The sequence below is a fragment of the Bos indicus x Bos taurus genome, chromosome 13, assembly GCF_003369695.1.
Source record: "Bos indicus x Bos taurus breed Angus x Brahman F1 hybrid chromosome 13, Bos_hybrid_MaternalHap_v2.0, whole genome shotgun sequence".
Classification (NCBI taxonomy): domain Eukaryota; kingdom Metazoa; phylum Chordata; class Mammalia; order Artiodactyla; family Bovidae; genus Bos; species Bos indicus x Bos taurus.
The window spans coordinates 20279426-20298039 of record NC_040088.1 but is presented as its reverse complement, the minus strand read 5'-3'; the positions used below and the strand labels follow the sequence as shown (position 1 = coordinate 20298039).

The 18614-nt window shown below is 47.1% G+C and overlaps 1 protein-coding gene across 4 annotated transcripts in view; it reads left to right on the top strand.

Annotated features, from left to right (window-relative positions):
- The first annotated feature begins 6278 nt into the window (after window positions 1–6278).
- The window catches only part of ZNF341 (zinc finger protein 341), a 40047-nt gene continuing 27711 nt past the window's right edge, over window positions 6279–18614 (top strand). The window contains exons 1-4 of one of the 4 annotated variants that reach the window (XM_027558776.1): window positions 6279–6379; window positions 12576–12686; window positions 14372–14568; window positions 17542–17691. In XM_027558776.1, coding sequence (XP_027414577.1) covers window positions 6349–6379; window positions 12576–12686; window positions 14372–14568; window positions 17542–17691 — 489 coding nt within the window. In that variant the 5' untranslated portion in view covers window positions 6279–6348. Of the gene's footprint in view, window positions 6380–9901; window positions 11814–12575; window positions 12687–14371; window positions 14569–17541; window positions 17692–18614 lie in introns of those variants that run through there. The other 3 variants (XM_027558778.1, XM_027558777.1, XM_027558779.1) reach the window with 3 other exon arrangements.

Sequence of the window (18614 nt, the reverse complement as noted above, 5' to 3'; positions counted from 1 at the left end):
GGGGAGGAGCCAGGCCTTAACTGTACACAGGACAATTCTGATTGGTTAACATGGACTACCAATCTTCTCAGACCACAAATGACTTGGCACCTTTACCTTTTTGGTTTCCGTATGTTCTTAAAAACCAAACATTTTCTCATGGTCCGCAGAAGACTGTATGATCTGGCCCCTGTTTTCCTCTCTAATCTCACACCTCCAATCTCCTTTTGTCCCTCTCAGTCACTTCTCTTCGGCCAAACTAGCCTCCTTGCTGTTCCTTGAGCTTGACGCTCCTGCCTGAGCGCTTTTGCCTTTCTTTATCTCCCTGTTTCCTATGCATCACCCCAAGTTCTTCCCATAGCTAACTCCTTCTCGACGTTCAGGCTTCAGCTCAAATGCCATCTCCTCAGAGAGATCTTCCTAGATATCTCAGAACATTGAGGGGTGACATTTATGTATGATGTCACTGTGTGGAGATGTCATTGGATAGCGGTTACACATGGAGTGGTAGCTGTGACTTGTGAGGGTTTCCCCGGGTACTTGGGCCATCTGGTATTTATCTGTGACATTATTGCCTAGGTCAGTGTCAGAGGATGATGTCAGAGGTCAGTGAGAAGGAACTATGCTGGCCCTATTTTACCATTGGGGTTTCCCCTGTGGGTCAGCAGTAAAGAATCTGCCTGTAAAGCAGGAGACAGGTGATGCAGGTTCGATCAGGGAATGTCAACCCACTCCAGTATTCTTGCTGGAAAAATCCCATGGACAGAGGAGCCTGGCAGGCTACAGTACATAGGGATGCAAAGAGTCAGACATGACTGAGCATGCATGCATGCATATTTTATCACTACAACTGGAGTTTCTTTTTGGATGGGGAGGGGGGGAATGGTGGGCTAATTTATTCAATTAATTTTCCCTCTGAAAATAGCGACATTGGATAAAATATAAAAAAATATGCTCTGAGAAACACCAAATCTGAAAAACCTGGGGGAACTTCTAGGCCAATTATTACGTGAAAGCTGGTAACCAGATATTTAACAGGAAGATTGGAATATTGGAGCACCAAAGCTATTATGACTTGAGGGTTTTTGCCAATGTTGAACCTGTGGATTTCAGTTCTCTAGCCACATAGGGCAAGAGGGACAAAAATAAAAGTCCAGGGCCTATCCGAAGTGGGGAGCCTAACAGAAGACTCTCCTCACATTAGGCTTAAGGGTTTCACCCTTGTGTTTGTGAACATGCTACACATCCTACACCTCCAACCTGAAGGGAGTTAAGAAAAGGTTCCCTTGATACTGAGCAGAACAGGTTTAATTTTTAATATTAATTATTTTCACTTATTTTGGCTGTGCCAGGCTTACTTGCAGCACACAGGATCATCAGTCTTCATTGCAGCTTGTAGAATCTTTTAGTTGTGACTTGCAGGATCTTTAGCAATTGCAGCATGCAAACTCTTAGTTGTGGCATGTGGGAACTAGTTCCCCAAAGACTGGGCCCCCTACAATAGGAGTGCAGAGTCTTAGCCACCAGACCACCAGAGAAGTCCCTAAGCAGAACAGTTGAAGGAAAAGGAGCAGGGAATATTTTAAAAACCCTTCTTTAGGGAGTTGAAAACATTGATGAGTACTTTTGTGTCCCAAGGAATAGAGTCTGGTAGCCCAAGAATTCTCAAGCCATGAACTGGGAAATCAGTTTGAAGGGATAACTGGATTGCCCCTAATTATCACTGGAAGTGATTGGTAATGCCCCCAAACCTTGGACAAAAGCAAATGGGAAGTCTTTCTGAAGAGGGCACATTTATCTTTGCCTTCAGGGAAGCACCACAAATAATTTTTCAAGGTGACACCAGCACACAGTCAGAGATAACCAGGAACCCAAGACTTCATGAAGAAAAATACAAATACAACATATGGGAGGAACAGGTCAACACAAACTTCAGTATTATAATTCACAGACAGGTTTTAAAAACTTTTGCACACAAGACTTAAAGTTAGATAATAGCTACAGGAAGCAGAAAATTAATTTTTTAAAAAACATAGAAAATTTGGAAAGGAACCAAACAGGACTTCTGGAAATATCACCTGCTATTTCCATGAAGAATCAGCCACTGATCTCTGACACATGGCCCGGCAACAGGAGATGCTATTTGGTTGGCAAACTGTTTGGTCCAGCAAATAGACCTTTCTCACAGAGATTAGTAAGTTTCTGCCATCAGGGAGCCTGGGGTAAAGAGTTGCCATATGAGGACACTTATCGTTGCCCAGTGACACTTTTTTGGTACGTAACTCTGAGTTCCTCAGGGTTTGTCCTATTTCTTCACCTTTGCTCTGTGAAACTGAATTTATTTAATGAGCACCTGCAGATTATTTGCTGTATGTTAGGAGGTATTTCCTAATGGCTTTATTAACCAATTCATTCTCATCTAATTATGGGAACTGAAACAGAGAAACAAAGTAACTTGCTTAAAATGATTTAGCTAATAAATGATTGGAATCCAGCCCCTTATTCCATTTTTTGATCTTACCTGCTGTATTAGTTTGCTAGGGCTTCCATAACAAAATACCATGAACTGGGTGACTTCAACAAGAGACATTTATTTTCTCACAAATTTGGAGGCTGCAAGTCCAAGATCAAGGTGTCTTTAGATTTCCTTTCTTTCAAGGCCTCTTTCCTTTCCTGAATTCAGTATGCCAGCAAATTTGGAAAACTCAGCAGTGGCCACAGGACTGGAAAAGGTCAGTTTTCATTCCAATCCCAAAGAAAAGCAATGCCAAAGAATGTTCAAACTACTGCACAATTGCACTCATCTCACATGATAGCAAAGTAATGCTCAAAATTCTTGTTGAAGCCAGTCTTCAACAGTATGTGAACCATGCACTTCCAGAAGTTCAAGCTGGATTTAGAAAAGGCAGAGGAATCAGAGATCAAATTGCCAACATCCGTTGGATCATCAAAAAAGCAAGAGAATTCCAGAAAAACATCTACTTCTGCTTTATTGATTATGCCAAAGCCCTTAACTGTGTACATCACAACAAATTGTGGAAAATTCTTCAAGAGATGGGAATACCAGACCACCTCACTCTTGAGAAACCTGTATGCAGGTCAAGAAGCAACAGTTAGAACCAGACATGGAACAACAGACTGGTTCCAAATCGGGAAAGGAGTACATCAAAGCTGTATACTGTCACCCTGCTGATTTAACTTATATGCAGAGTACATCATGAGAAACGCTGGGCTGGAAGAAGCACAAGCTGGAATCAAGATTGCCAGAAGAAATATCAATAACCTCAGATAGGCAGATGACACCATCCTTATGGCAGAAAACGAAGAAGAACTAAAGAGCCTCTTGATGAAAGTAAAAGAGGAGAGTGAAAATGCTTAAAATGCAACATTCAAAAAACTGGGATCATGGCATCCAGTCCCATCACTTCATGGCAAACAAATGGGGAAACAATGGAAACAGTGGCTGACTTTATTTGGGGGGCTCCAAAATCACTGCAGATGGTGACTGCCACCATGAAATTAAAAGACACTTGCTGCTTGGAAGAAAAGCCACGACAACCTAGACAGCATATTAAAAAGCACAGACATTACATTGCTGACAAAGTTCTAGTCAAAGCTATGGTTTTTCCAGTAGTCATGTATGGATGTGAGAGTTGGACTATAAAGAGAGCTGAGCACTGAAGAATTGATGCTTTTGAACTGTGGTGTTGGAGAAGACTCTTGAGAATCCCTTGGACTGCAAGAAGGTCCAACCAGTCCATCCTAAATGAGATCAGTCCTGGGTGTTCATTGGAAGGACTGATGCTGAAGCTGAAACTCCAATACTTAAGCCACCTGATGTAAAGAACCAACTCGTTGGAAAAGACCCTGATGCTGGGTCTTTTCTGGCAATTTGATCTCTGGTTCCTCTGCCTTTTCTAAAACCAGCTTGAACATCGGGAAGTTCACGGTTCATGTACTGTTGAAGCCAAGATTGGAGAATTTTGAGCATTACTTTACTAGTGTGTGAGATGAGTGCAATTGTGCGGTAGTTTGAGCATTCTTTGGCATTGCCTTTCTTTGGGATTGGAATGAAAACTGACCTTTTCCAGTCCTGTGGCCACTGCTGAGTTTTCCAAATTTGCTGGCATATTGAGTGCAGCACTTTCACAGCATCATCTTTCAGGATTTGAAATAGCTCAACTGGAATTCCATCACCTCCACTAGCTTTAAGGAAGTCAACCCTGAATATTCATTGGAAGGATTGATACTGAAGCTGAAGCTCCTATACTTTGGCCACCCGACGCAAAGAACTGACACATTGGAAAAGACCCTGAACCTGGGAAAGACTGAAGGCAGGAGAAGAAGAGGGCGACAGAGGATGAGATGGTTGGATGGCATCACTGACTTAATGGACATGAGTTGAGCAAACGCCAGGAGATAGTGAAGGACAGGGAAGTCTGGCATGCTGCAGTCCATGGGGTTGCAAAGAATCAGACATGACTTAGGAACTGAACAACAATATTTAGTGAATATAAGAAAATGAAAACTGTGATTTTTGTGATGATTGCTTTGGATGAGGCTAACATAGGTATTTAAGAAAAAACAAGGAGAATATTTAAAGTGAAATCTATGGTAGTCCACTTGTAGGAACATATGACCATGTTCATGGGAGAGATCGTTTTTTAAATTAATTTTTGGCTGTTCTGGGGCTTTGTTGCTATGTGTGGGCTTTCTGCAGTTGCGGTGAGCGGGGATTACTCTCTACCTGTCCCGCGAGGGCTTCTCATTGTGGTGTCTTGTTGCACAGCACAGGCTCTAGGGAGAGGGGGCTCAGTAGCTGTGGCTCACAGGCTCCAGAGCACAGGCTCAGCAGTTGTGGCGCAGGCTCTTAGTTGCTCCTTGGTATGTAGAATCTTCCTAAACCAGGGATTGAACCTGTGTTCCCCTCATTGGCAGGTGGATTCTTAACCTCTAGACCACCAGGGAAATCCCATGGGAGAGAGATCATGATTCTTGGCCACCTCCATGGTTCGCCTCTCCCTCCCAAGCACATCCCAACTCTTTATTGTGACCCAAGTATACTTCTTTGAAACATCATACCTTGTAATTAAATAATCTTTTAAAAGATTTAATGTCTGTTTGCACCCCCTCCACCAACTTAAGGGAAAGGACCACTGTATTCCCCGAGCAATTATAGAACTTCAGTTCAGTTCACTTCAGTTCAGTTGCTCAGTCGTGTCTGACTCTTTGCCACCCCATGGACTGCAGCACGCCAGGCCTCCCTGTCCATCACCAACTCCGGGAGTTTACTCAAACTATGTCCATTGAGTCGGTGATGGCATCCAACCATCTCATCCTCTGTCGTCCCCTTCTTCTCTCGCCGTCAATCTTTCCCAGAATCAGGGTCTTTTCCAATGAGTCAGTTCTTCGCATCAGGTGGCCAAAGTATTGGAGAACTTGGTACATAATAAGTCTCCAAGGAGGGGCTGATGGAACACAAAGGAAGATGATAGAGAGGTCTGTGTGTGTGATGGGGGATCCAAAGGAGGCAGGAGGATCCCTGGGAGACCAGGATGGGTTTCCTGTGAGGTTGGGCTGGGAGGGTTGCTGAGGTGGGTATTGGGGATTTCTATAACAGAAATGGGATCCTCCAGAGCCAGGGATGTAGGCCTGTGTGAAGAGAAAATGGAGGTTCCCAAAAAGTGGAAGCAGGGGTTTATGTATCAGCCAAGGGGAATCTCTGAGATGATGGGGGCTTAAGACCAGGCAGAGAGGAGATTCATGTGGGGAGAGGCCAGTGGCTCCCAATACGTAGAGATGGTGGTTAATGTGGGAAGGGGAATGAGAAGTCTATGACAAGGGACGGGACTCCATGTTGCACAGTTGGCCAGTAGTCCTGTATTAGGTGGAGATGGGGGTCCTTGCAACCAAGTTGGGTGGTCCAGATGGGATAGGAATAGGGGTTGGTGTTGCAAAGGTGGGGATACCGTGTACTATGCAAGTGTTCGGTCCATGTTGCAGAGTTGTGAGGTGGCACGCAGTGGGACAGAGGTCTGTGTCATGAGAGCTGGGAGTCAGTCCAGTGAGGGGGACAGGGGTCTAGAAAACAAGGTTTGGTGGCGCCTCTCTGCGGCAGAGATGGGATTGGGGGGGATCAAGTGAGGCCGGGAGAGAAGTCCATGTGCACCGCTGACAGGGTCATCAAGGCGCGGCTGGGAGAGTCCTGGTATCCTGGGGGTCCCACGGGTCATTCCCGGCTTTCCGGGATGGTGAGGGGGCTCGGCGGCGGCTACCGGGCGCCCCCTGGCGGATCCGATCCCGCCGCCGCCGCTCCCACAATGCTTGCGTAGCCCGGCTTCGGGCTTCAGCAGCAGCGGCGGCTCCAAAATGGCGCAGACTATCTTCGAGGCCCTGGAGGGTGAGCGGCGGCGGGGCCGGGGGAGGCGGCTGTTCCGCGTTGTGCCCCCTCCCGCCGCGAACCCGCCGCGCCGGGCCCAGGGCGCGTGGCGGCCGCGGGGCGGAGGGCATCGGGACCGGAACAGCCGCGGAGCGGGAGGGGCAGGGACGGGAACAGCCGCGGGAGCCGAGGCCCGGCGCGGGTGGGGGACCGAGGGGCCTGAACAGCCGCGGAATTGAGGCTCAGTGGGGCGGGAGGGGGGGGGCGTCTCGGGAATGGAACAGCCGCGGGAGCCGAGGCCCAGCGGAGTGGGGGGCCACGGGACAAGAACAGCGGGAGAGGGAAGGCCGGGGGGGGGGGTGGGCACCGAGACCGGAACAGCCTGGGAGGGCTGGAGCCGCGGGGAGGGGCGGCCCGGACCGGAACAGCTGCAGCCGCCAGGTCCCCGGCGAGCTGGGCGCGGGGAGCAGTGTCCTGGAGGGAACAGCCGGGGGTGGGGTGCAACCAGGCCTGGAACTGTGTGGGGTGAGCTAGGCTGCCCCGTGGATGCGAGGCTTGGGAAGGGCTGCACCCAGTGGGAACATGGGGATTTTCCAGGCAAGAATACTGGAGTGCGTGACTAACACCCTTCTCCGGGGGATCTTCCCCACCCAGGGATCTAATCTGGGTCGCAGAGATTGTGGGCAGATTCTTTACCGACTGAGCCATTAGGGAAGCACCTGAAGAACTTGCGTTGAGCACCAACTGTGTGCTTTGTGCTTTGGCATAGTGTCTCTAATTCGGGCCAGAAAAGGATTGGTGCCACCCGAAAGCAGCAAACATTGGGTGCCTACTTTGTGTACCTTTCTGGGGTGCAGGGTCTTAAAAACCCACATCAAGAAAGGATGGATGCCAACGGTGTGGTTGGCCGGGTTACTGAGTTCCCAGACCCAAACCAGCAAACACTGGGCACCTGCTGGTTATCCTGTGCTCTGTCAGATCCTAGCATGTGAATGACCCTCAGGCTCTGGGAATTGTGAGCTTTGGAGCCAGGCAAAGGCAGAGGTCTCAGACCATAAAGAATCCGCTTGCAAGGCGGGAGACCTGGGTTCACTCCCTAGGCTGGGAAGATCCCCTGGAGGAAAACATGGCAACACATTCTGGTATTCTTGCTTGGAGACTCCCCATGGACAGAGGAGCCTTGGCGGGCTACAGTCCATGGGGTTGCAAAAAATCAGACAGGACTGAGCAACTCCACACAGCACAAAGGTAAAGGACCTCCATGTGCACTTGCTGGGAGCTGGAAAGGAAGTCTTGCGGAACTCAGAGCCGGGCACAGAGTTGATGCAGGGGCGATACAGATCCAAGAATGCTCTTAGAGGAATGGGATGAGCACACACGTAATCAGAGTGCAAACTGAAAGTAGGCTGGACTCGTGGTGTGTGGCTGAGGCTTTGAGTCCTACAACTCCTCAGGAAGTCTCAGTCGCGTGTCTTTTAACTTTTGGAGGATCAGAATTCTTTCCCCGAAACCTCCCTAAAAGTTAAGTTTTAGGAATACTCATTGGTGAGGGACCCAGAAATTATATAATTATAGAAAAGATAATCAGTAAAAGAGGACAACCTCAGCTGACCTTCAGTGCTGTGATGGGAGGACCAAGTCAGTGGATGAGAGGCCAGTAGGATGAGGTGAGGTCTACTTCCTCTTTAGGTTCAGGGACTCCCTCAGTGTTTGAATTTTCACTATAAGAATGTGTATATTTTTGTGTGTGTTTTTAAAAAAACAATTTTGCTTTTGGCTTTGTTATTTATTACTTTACCTTTGCGCTGGGTCTTTGTTGCTGCACAGGCTTTCTCCCGTTGCAGCAAGCAGGGGCCACTCTAGCTGTGGTGCACATGCTTCTCATTGCCGTGGCTTCTCTTGTTGCAGAGCACAGGCTCTAGAGTGTTCAGGCTTCAGGAGTTGCAGCTCTAGGGCTCAGTAGCATGTCCCCTGCATTGGCAGGTGGATTTTAACCACTGGACCACCAGGGAAGTCCTGTTTGTGTGTGTGTACTGAGTAATAAAGAAAATAAAGGAAAAATCAGTTCCTTGGACTGTGTGATTATGCTGGGGTTGGAGAAGGGGAGCAGAACTGTGGGGATCCAGAAGTGACCCAGGCAGTGGGAGCTGCAAGTCCAAAACGCCTTGGGGTAAGAGAGGTCTGGGGTTCACAGGTTCATGTGAGCAGCTGGAGATGATGCTTCTGAACTTTATCTTGGCGTCAGTATGGAGCTAAGAAGGAGTTTTCAGCAGGGGGGCTGCACAAGCTAATGTATGTTTTATAAAGTTCACCCTGGCTGCCCTGAGAACAGACAGAAGGGGCCAGAGTGGCAGCAGGGAGCTGAGACCACGGCAGCCGTCCTGCTGAGAACTAATGGTGGCCTGGGCCCCGAGGACAGCTGGGGGATGGAGAGAAAGTGGATCTGAGAGATCTTTGGGAGACAGACTAGGCTAGACTTCCTGAAGGGCTAGAAATCAAGGTGGGAAGGGAAATAGGTTAAGGAAAGAATCAGGGGTTGTCCCAGGGGCTTTGACAGGGTGGGCGGTGGTACCCTATTCTTACTGATGAGGATTACTAGGAGAGGAACAGACTTAGGGGTGAGGAACCACACATTTAGTTTGAGTTTTAGATTTGTTATTCTTCAGTTGCTAAGTTGTGTCGGACTCTTTGCAACCCCATGGACTGCAGCATACCAGGCTTCCATCTCTTTCAGTATCTTCTGAAGTTTGTTTAAACTCATGTCCATTAAGTCAGTAATGCCATCCAACCAGCTCATCCTCTGCCCTCTTCCTCTCCTGCCCTCAATCTTTCCCAGCATCAGGGTCTTTTCTAATGAGTCAGCTCTTCGCACCAAGTGGCCATAGTATTGGAACTTCAGCTTCAGCATCAGTCCTTCCAATGAATATTCAGGGTTGATTTCCTTTAAGATGGACTCATTTGATCTCCTCGTTGTCCAAGGGAATCTGAAGAGTCTTCTCCAGCACGGTAGTTCGAAAGCATGAGTTATAGAGGCATAGGTAGGCAGCATTTTTATCAAGCACTTTATTTTTTTAGGGCACTTTTAGGTTTACACAGTTGAGAGGAAGATGCAGAGACTTCTTTGATCTTACACATTCATAACTTCCCCTTTAATCAACATAACTCACCAGAGTGGTACAGTTGTTACCAAGAGTGAACCTGCACTGATACATCGTAAGCACTCAAAGTCCATCATTTATCTTTTTTTTAAAAAAATTATTTATTTTTGGTTCTGCTGGGTCTTCATTGCTGCACGTGGGCTTTCTCTAGTTGCGGCGAGTGGGGGCTGCTCTTCGTTGTGGTGTACAGGCTTCTTATCGTGTTGGCTTCTCTTGTTGCCAGCACAGGCTCTAGGCTCTCAGGCTTCAGTAGTTGTGGGTCATGGCCTCTAGAGCTCCGGCTCAGTAGTTGTGGCCCACAGGCTTGATTTCCCCTTGGCTTGTGGGATCTTCCCGGACCAGGGATTAAACCCATGTCTCCTACATTGGCAGAGTCTTACCCACTGGACCACCAGGGAAGTTCCCATCATTTATCTTGAGTTTCACTCTTCGTGTTGTACATTATACTGCACAACTGTATAATGACATATCTACCATTGTTCTATTAGCATATAGAATATTTTCACTGCACTAAAAATTCTCTGTATTCTGCCTGTTCATCAGTCCCCCCACCACCGCAACCACTGATCTTTTTATTGTCTCCACAGTTTTGACAGGCAGTATTTTTCATTTAATTTTTTAAATTTTGGCTACACGGATCTTCATTGCAATGTGTGGGCTCCTCTAGTTGCCGCCTGTGGGATGTTAGTTCCCCAACCAGGGATTGAACCCACATCCCCTGCATTGGAAGAGGGATTCTTAACCTCTGGTCCACCAGAGACATCCCAGGCAGTACTTTTTTAAATTAAACTTTTTATTTTGAAATCTTTTTGTTTCTGTAGCTTCACATGCAGATGTAGAAATAATACCGGAGATTCTGTTTATCCTTTACTTGGTTTCCCCCAATGTAACATCCTGGAAAGCTATCCTATAATATTACAACCAGTGGCTCTACAGAACCATCCTTTCACTGCAAGATGTTGCTCTTTTTGTAGCCACATCCACCTCTTCCCCTGCTCCCCATCCCCCACGTCTGGCACCCTGATCTGTTGTTCTCTGTTCTCCATTTCTTTCTTTTTTAAATTGGGGGAAAATTGCTTTACAATGTTGCGTTGGTTTCTGCCCTGTGACAACACAAATCAGCCATGATTATACATATATCTCCGTTTCTAAAATACTATCATTTCAAGAGTGTCATGTAATTAAAATCATAAAGTATATAACCTCTGAGAATGGCTTTTTTCACACATTGTAATTCCCTGGGATTCACCCAAGTTGTGTCTTATATCAATAGTTTGGCCCTTTTTACTGAGCGAGGCTCTGTGGTGTGGATGAACTGCAGTTGGTTTAACTATTCACCCCCTGAAGGACATCTGACTTGTTTCCAGTTTTTTACTGTTATGAATAAAACCGCTATAAACGTTCAGGTACAGGTTTGCACACAAATGCTGATGTGCAATTTCGCATCATGATCGAAGATTTGATTCCCCAAAATGGTTTGACACTCAAGATAATAGGGAGAACTAGATGAGGGTGAGTGAGGATTCTCAGGGAGAGTGGAAGAGTGAGAGGCGAGAGAGAGCCAGACAGAAGGAACCCTTCAAAACAGAAATATGTAGGAGACAGACAGGAGAAGAAAGTGAAGGAGGCAGGGAAGTAGCAAGTGGAAAGATGGGCGAAGACCCAGGAAGCTGGCGCCCTGGAGCCTTGGAAGAGGGTGTTTCAAGAAGGAATGTCTAGTGCTGCCGGCTGCTCTTTGGTGATTCTGGTGGACTGTTGGGGGCTTAAGCCCCGCCTGGAGTGGGTGGAGGAGGATTGCAAAGTGGCCAGAGAAGATGGAGGGTGTAGACAACTCTCAGTGGATGCTTGATGTTGAAGGGAAGAGAGATGAGAACATGGGTTCGATGGAGTCTGTCTAGAGAGACCTGAATGTGTGTAGCCGCTGATGAGAAGGAGAGGTTGTGGGCACAGTGTGAGAGGGGCCAGCTGGTGGAGAGTGGCTTCTGCAGGAGCCGGAGAGGATGGAGAGAAGGCTGGCCTCAGGAGGTGCACAGCCCGTACCGTCACAGGGAGAAGTATGGATTCAGTCTGACCGCAGGATCAAATGGTTTTCAGTGAGGGGCTGGGGTAGGTGTCCAGGTCAGAGCTGAGAGGTTGACTGTGAGGATGGAGAGAAAGAGGCAGCCCTCTGGGTTATTTGGGAGGGAGGTAGTATGCCTTGGGGGCCACTTAGGTGTGAGGGGGCCTGTCCTCCAGCTTGTGACTTGGCTGGACAGCGTACTACTGAGAATCGCAACAGTGACAGCTGATTGGAAAACGTAAGTGTAGTCAACTTCTCAAGAACTGCCCCCAACCCCTGACTCAAACCCAGATTGCGCTGTTTATTGAGGACCTGAAAAAATAAGCACACATTAGAAAACAGGAGAAGCCCAAGTACAAACAGACTTGTGGCATTGTGGGGTGTGGTTGGGGAAGACTCAGTAACATGATTTCCAGAGGGGTTATTGCCCTTTGGATTAGATTCATCCATGAGTAAGAGAGAAGCCCAACCTAGCACTGGCTTAAACAGGCTAGAAGTTTATTTCTCTCGTGTGGGAGTCCAGAAAAAGGCCCCCTACAGCTGCGACAGTGGCCGTGTTCTACCAGTCCCCAGAGGCCCAGGATCTAGCCAGTTTTTTGCCCTGCAATGGCTAGGGCCTGGCCCTTGTCCTCATGATCTGGGATGGCGGCTGGACTTCCCACCATCATCTTCTTGTTCTAGGAAGCAGGATGGAGGATCAGACAAAGAAGGAGGTCTCCTACCAGGTCGTTTTTAAGAAAACTTCCCCAAAACTCCTATTGGCCAGAACTTAGACATTCTCCAGCTGCAAGAGTGGCTGGGAAATGTAATCTTTCTTTTGGGGCCATGTTTCTAGCCCCAAATATTGGGTTCTGTTATAGTAGAAGCAGGAGAGAATGCATATCAGGGCATGGCCAACCACTTTTGCCATCGGAGCCTTGCAGCGGGTCTGGCTTTTAAGGGTGAAGTCACAGCAGGATGCTGGGTTCACCTTCCAAAAAGACTGCTTTTCTTTCTTCAGGAATGGACAATCAGACTGTCTTGGCCGTCCAGTCATTGTTGGATGGCCAAGGAGCAGTTCCTGATCCAACTGGCCAGAGTGTCAGTGCACCCCCTGCTATCCAGCCACTGGGTAAGTATCTGCTCAGGTTCATCAGTGGGAAGGGTAAGGGGCTTCCTGTGGAAAACAGGTGGGGCTGATGGGGGGTGTGGGAGTGAACTGCCCACTGTGGTCCCCAGGTTGTCCTCCGATGTCTGAACCCTCTCCCTTTCCTCCCAGCCTGGATCTTCAGGCTCAGACCTTTCTCTGCTTAGCTCTGAGGCCACTGGTCCTCAATCCCTTAGTAAGTGTGGGGATCATGACAGAGAATGACTAGGAGCCCTGATGTTTGTGCCTTTGACCCAAAGTAGTTCCTCAGCCTCCTCACTATGACACTAAACATGAGTCTCTCCAATTTACAACTCAGGCTCTTGAGGCAAGAAGAGGGCTTTTGTTAGAGCCCTGTATGAGTCTGTGTGTTCATCTATTCATGCTACAAAGATTTTTGAGTACTTGGGAACCATGCTGGGGAAAGAGAGAGATGCACCTAGTTTGAATCCATGCTCCTGAAGTTTGGCTCTGTGACCAAAATGAGTTAACCTCTCTGAGCCTCAGTTTCCACGTATGTACAATGAGGATGGTAGTCCACCTCATAGTAATCTTGTGAGGGTACTTGGGATTTGGTTTTAGCTGTTGTAAATAAGAAATGCAAGTTTCTTGTAATTTGTGCACGATTAACGTTTCTCTGTGGTATGAAGTCCCAGTGACTCAGACCCCTTCTTCTGTATGGCTCTGCTGCTCTCAGCATGGGATCCAAGATGGCTGCTCCAACCTCCCACTTTCATTTCCACACTCCAGCCAATAGGAAGGGAGGAAAGAAGGACGTGGAAGTCACACCCCTTCCTTTTAAGAGAAAATTGTAGGGACAGAATACTTCTTCTCTTATCCTATTGGTCGGAGTTTAGTCACATGATATGTCTAGCTGCAAAGAAGTCTAGGAAATAAGTTCTTTAACTAGATGGCCATGTTTCTCACTAAAATTTATATTGTTTAAGAAGGAAGAGTGAATACTGAAAATTTTGGCACAGTACATAGCCTGTAGTGGGCCTTCTGTTATGGGTGGTGTTAACTGTAGCTAATCTTTCATTTAGTTTTGCATGCATTCAACAGACATCCACTGAAGTCTTCCTATGTGCCCAGAAAATATTGTAGTAATGGTGGTAAATAAGACATATTGCCTTCCCTTGCAAAATATGGTGGTGATGGGGAAAATGTGATGAGAGGTTTGCTCAGAGGAAGGAACTGTGAACATTGCTTTAGGAGGGCTGCCTGGAGGAGGTGACATCTAGGCTGAGCCTTGCAGAATGAGTCATTCTGGGAGAGGCAGCTTGGCAGGGGGAGCAGGGGATACAGAGGCACCCAGGAGTGTGATCATGCAGCCCATTTGGGGACTGGTGAATAAATAAATTCAGGCAGGATAAAGATTCTGACTGTCTCAACCTTGAAGCGAAGCCACCTTACTATTTCCTGATTTCTCATTTTTTTGATACCTGTGTGAACCTGGCTGGATATTCCTGAAGGTGCTGATGTGATTTGAAAGCTCATGGGAAGCACAGAGTTGATGCTTGACCCTCAAGCACTGAGTGATGGAATGCCGTTAGTTTGCCTTTCTCATGGTCCAGCCATGGGCCTCCCATTTCTCACTGACGCCCTCTCCTTTTTTGTTGCTTTTTTCCGTTATTTCTCTCCTTCTGCTACTCTGCGGGTGTGATCCTTAGATGATGAGGATGTCTTTCTCTGCGGGAAGTGTAAGAAGCAGTTCAACTCGCTTCCAGCATTTATGACCCACAAGAGGGAACAGTGCCAAGGGAGTGCCCTGCCCCTGGCCACAGTCTCACTGGCCACCAACAGCATCTACACACCTTCGGCAGCACCCTCAGCCATCCAGCAGGCCCCGCCTCCTCCCAATCGCCAGGTATTCATTCATTCGTTTCGTTCATTCAGCTTTCAAGTCTTTTTTGAGCACCCACTGTGTGTCATGCTCTTTGTGGGCACCAGGGGTACAGGAGTGGACAGAGAGACCAGGTCACTGCTGCCGTGGCAAAAGGTAAGATAGACACCACCCAAAACACATGTGGAGATGGACTTCTCCCAGGACAAGTGCAGAGGGGGGATACCAGGACAGGGCTGGGAGGTTTTGCCCTTTTGTCTGTGATGCTCAATGGGATGAGCTCTGAGAAAAGGTGACATTTGTGCAGAGACCTTGGGAGGTGAGAAATAGTCATGCAGCATCTTGGGGAAAGAGTGTTCTGGGGGCAGATCAGCAAGTGCAAAAGCCCTGAGGCGGGAGTGTGCTGGATTTATTCCAGGAACAGCAAGGAGGTGAGAGGGGCTGGAGCTGAGTGAGTGAGGAGGAGGGTAAGAAGTGATATGGTCAAAGAGGCAAGAGGGAGACCCTGGCAAATCGTGTGGCTTTTACTCTGCATGAGATCCGAGCCATGGGAGGGTTTTGAGCAGGAGAGGGATATAGTCTGATTTACGGAGAAGGAAATGGCAACCCAGTTCAGTATTCTTGCCTGGAGAATCCCATGGACAGAGGAACCTGGCAGACTACAGTCCATGGGGTCACAAGGAGTCGGACACGACTGAGCGACTGACAACAACAGCAACAAATACTTCAGTTAGATCACTGCAGCTGCTGTAGAGACCAGATTTTTTTTGTTGTTCAGGAAATAACTTTTTATTTTATATTGGAGTCCAGTTGATTAACAACATTGTGTTACTTTCAATACAGCAAAGTGATTCAGTTTTACATATACATTTATCTATTCTTTTTCAAATTCTTTCCCCATTTAGGCTGTTACGTAGTACTGAGCAGAGTTCCCTGTGCTATAGGATAGGTCCTTTTTGGTTATCCATTTTAAATATAGCAGTGTGTACATGTCAATCCCAAACTCCTTAACTGTCCCCAACCCTTACCCCAACAGATTTTGATGAGAGTCAAGAGAAAAGTCCAGAGACCCATTGGGAGACTACTGTATAAATCCAGCAGTGGGCGGTGGTGGGTGGCTTGACCAGGATAGTAGCAGTGGAGTGGAGAGAAGGGATGAGACTTTAGAAATATTTTGAAAGTGGAACTGGCCGAGGCAGTGGCTGGATTGGATGTAGGGTGTGAGATTAAGAGGAGGCAAGTGTGCCCAGAGTTGGAGTTGCCATTAACTGAAGTGGGGAGAACGTGGAGGAGATTTGGAGTTCAGCTGCTCATGTTGAATTTGAGATGCCCACTGGACCTTTAAGTAGAGGCGATGAAAATGCAGACAGATAGACAAATCTAGAGGTCAGGTAACCACACTGGGGGTATCTGGAGAAGCTTCCAGAGTCCTCAGTCAGGAACACAGTTCTAGAGCAAAGACACCATGGATGGGAGCTCAGAGGGAGTAAAGAATCCCCATAAAGGAGGCTGGGCTTGTCCCAGGATGCCAGGTCATGGGGTTAGATTTCCCTTTAACTTCCTCTTATCTCTTTCTCCTCTAAAATGAGGGGTCTCCAACTTCCGGGATCTAATGCCTGATGATCTGATTAATAATAATAGAAATAAAGTGCACAATAAATTTAAGGCTCTTGAATCATCCGAAACCACCCCCCTGCTCTGTACCTAGTCTGTGGAAAAATTGTCTTCCATGAAACTGGTCCCTAGTGCCAAAAAGGTTGGGGACTGCTGCTCTAAAACATTAATCTTTCCCCCGTGGTTGTATACACATAATTCTTGCCATCAGGATAAACACTCTCACCCCTAGATCCCTAGGACAGTGTGCACTGAAACTTTTCAAGTTACCACAGATGCTTTCTAACACAGAACATAGTCGTTTTTCTCACTTCTTGATTATGAGTTTCATTTAGTAGATGTTCCTTCTTTCCTGACTCCCTTTCTATTTTCAATAGAAGAGAGGGAAATTCTTCCAGTCCTGGGCAAGGAGAAAACCTTTGCACACAATCAATTGGTTAGGGGCAAACCCAAATCCCTCTGCCTAAGTGAGCTGGATGGACATGGAAATGATTTACCTTTTTTTTTTTTTTGTCTCAGGCTAATGCATATAGCATTGTAAAAATATGTGTCACTGTCTTTCCTGGCGGTGACATGGGGTGCGTCCCTAACCTGCCCAGGCTGTCCTTGCTTGGTTGAGGGCAAGGACTTCTGTTGGAATTGGGGACTCATTTGCTGCTGTCCCCAGGGGTCCTATAGACAGGTGACTTAAGAAGACGCCAGAAAAGAATGGCAACAAATAAACACAACACCCTTTGCATTTACAACGGGAAAGTCACTGCATGTTTGACACCCTCTTGTAAGGTCTGCCATTCATCTTTGCTGTTAGCCTGAGAGCGTATTAATATATTTTCACATACTTACTGAAGTACCCACAGGAGTTACATAGTAGTATTGTTTGGATTTTTAAAGATGAGAATATATAATGTACCTATTATTATAAAATTTAATTTTCCATGTAGTACCTCTTACTTGCCTTCTGTAGTATTCTATCCATGACTATATTACATGTTTTTAAATCTAGCCTCCTATTGATGGACATCAAGGTTATTTCCAATTTTTCACTATTAGAAAAAAGGCTGTGCAGGGTACTCTTTTTTGTGTGGACTCCTTGTGGACAGGTATGAATGTTTCTCTAGGACAGAGGTCAGGAAAGATTGTTGCTGGATCATAGGTTATAGACGTTGCAGGGAGGTGTAATTTATTCTCCTCGTTTGATAGATGAGGAAATGCAGATTGAGAGAGGTGGTGTGACTTTCCCAGGGTCATGTGACAGGGAGCAGTAGCAGAGGTGGAGATGGAATCTAGGTCTGTGGGACTCCAGACCCAGATCTTTTCTACCATGCCGTCTGCTTCCTTCCAGAACGTCAGACATGTTCTTTCCGTGTCTCTCTCACTGTCCAGATCTCCACGTACATCACAGTGCCCCCGTCCCCGCTGATCCAGACCCTGGTGCAGGGGAACATCTTGGTAAGCGATGACGTGCTCATGTCCGCCATGTCAGCCTTCACGTCCCTGGACCAGCCCATGCCCCAAGGCCCCCAGCCTGTGCAGGTAAGGAGGTGGCCAGTTTCTCACAGGATCTTGATTTTTGGTCAGCAGGTTGATTCCTGCAGATTCAGACTCTCATAGAAAGAAAGGGGCTTGACCCCAGCTCTTCTTCAAGCTAAGGAGGACTGTCTGCTCTCCCTTGGCCAGCCCTTCTGTGGATGGGGAAGCTGATGTGTTCAGCTGGGACCCACAGCCTGACTTTGGGGTTTCATAGCCATAGTCCAGTTCTTTTGACTCGTACTTTTATTCTTTTTTTTAAAAATTACTATATTTTTAAAAATTTTGTCTGTGTTGGGTCTTCATTGTTGTGCGCACAGGCTTTTCTCCAGTTTGGGAGATTGGGGGCTACTCTTTAGTTGCTGTGTACAGGCTTCTCATTGCAGTGTCTTCTCTTGCTGAAGAGCACAGGCTCTAGGGTGAGCAGGTTTCAGTAGATGTGGCTCGAGGACTCAGTAGTCAAGGCTCCTGGGCTCTAGAGCACAGGCTCAATAATTGGGGCACATGGGTTTAGTTGCTAAGCGGTATGTAAGATCTCCCTGGATAAGGGATCAAACCCGTGTCCCCTGCGTTAGCAGGTGGATTCTTTACCACTGAGCTACTAGGGAAGCCCTTCTATTTTTATTCTTTGTGGACGTGTTCCATGTCCATTAGAAAAACACTAGAAAGTACACAAAAGAAAAGTTTTTTTTTTTTTAAGTTTATTCTTAATATCGAAAGAGACAGGGCAACCGACTGAATTTGCAATTCTTGGTTGGATTCTAGATAAGGTGTGGGGGTTTGCAGTGAGGGAAGCCTTAAAGGCCTTACTGGGACACTTAGGGAGATTAGAATATGGAGGAATTTGAATATTTTAGATAATAGTATTATATCTGTTCAATTTCCTGTGTGTGTTCATCAAATTGTTACATAGGAGGATGTCCTTGTTC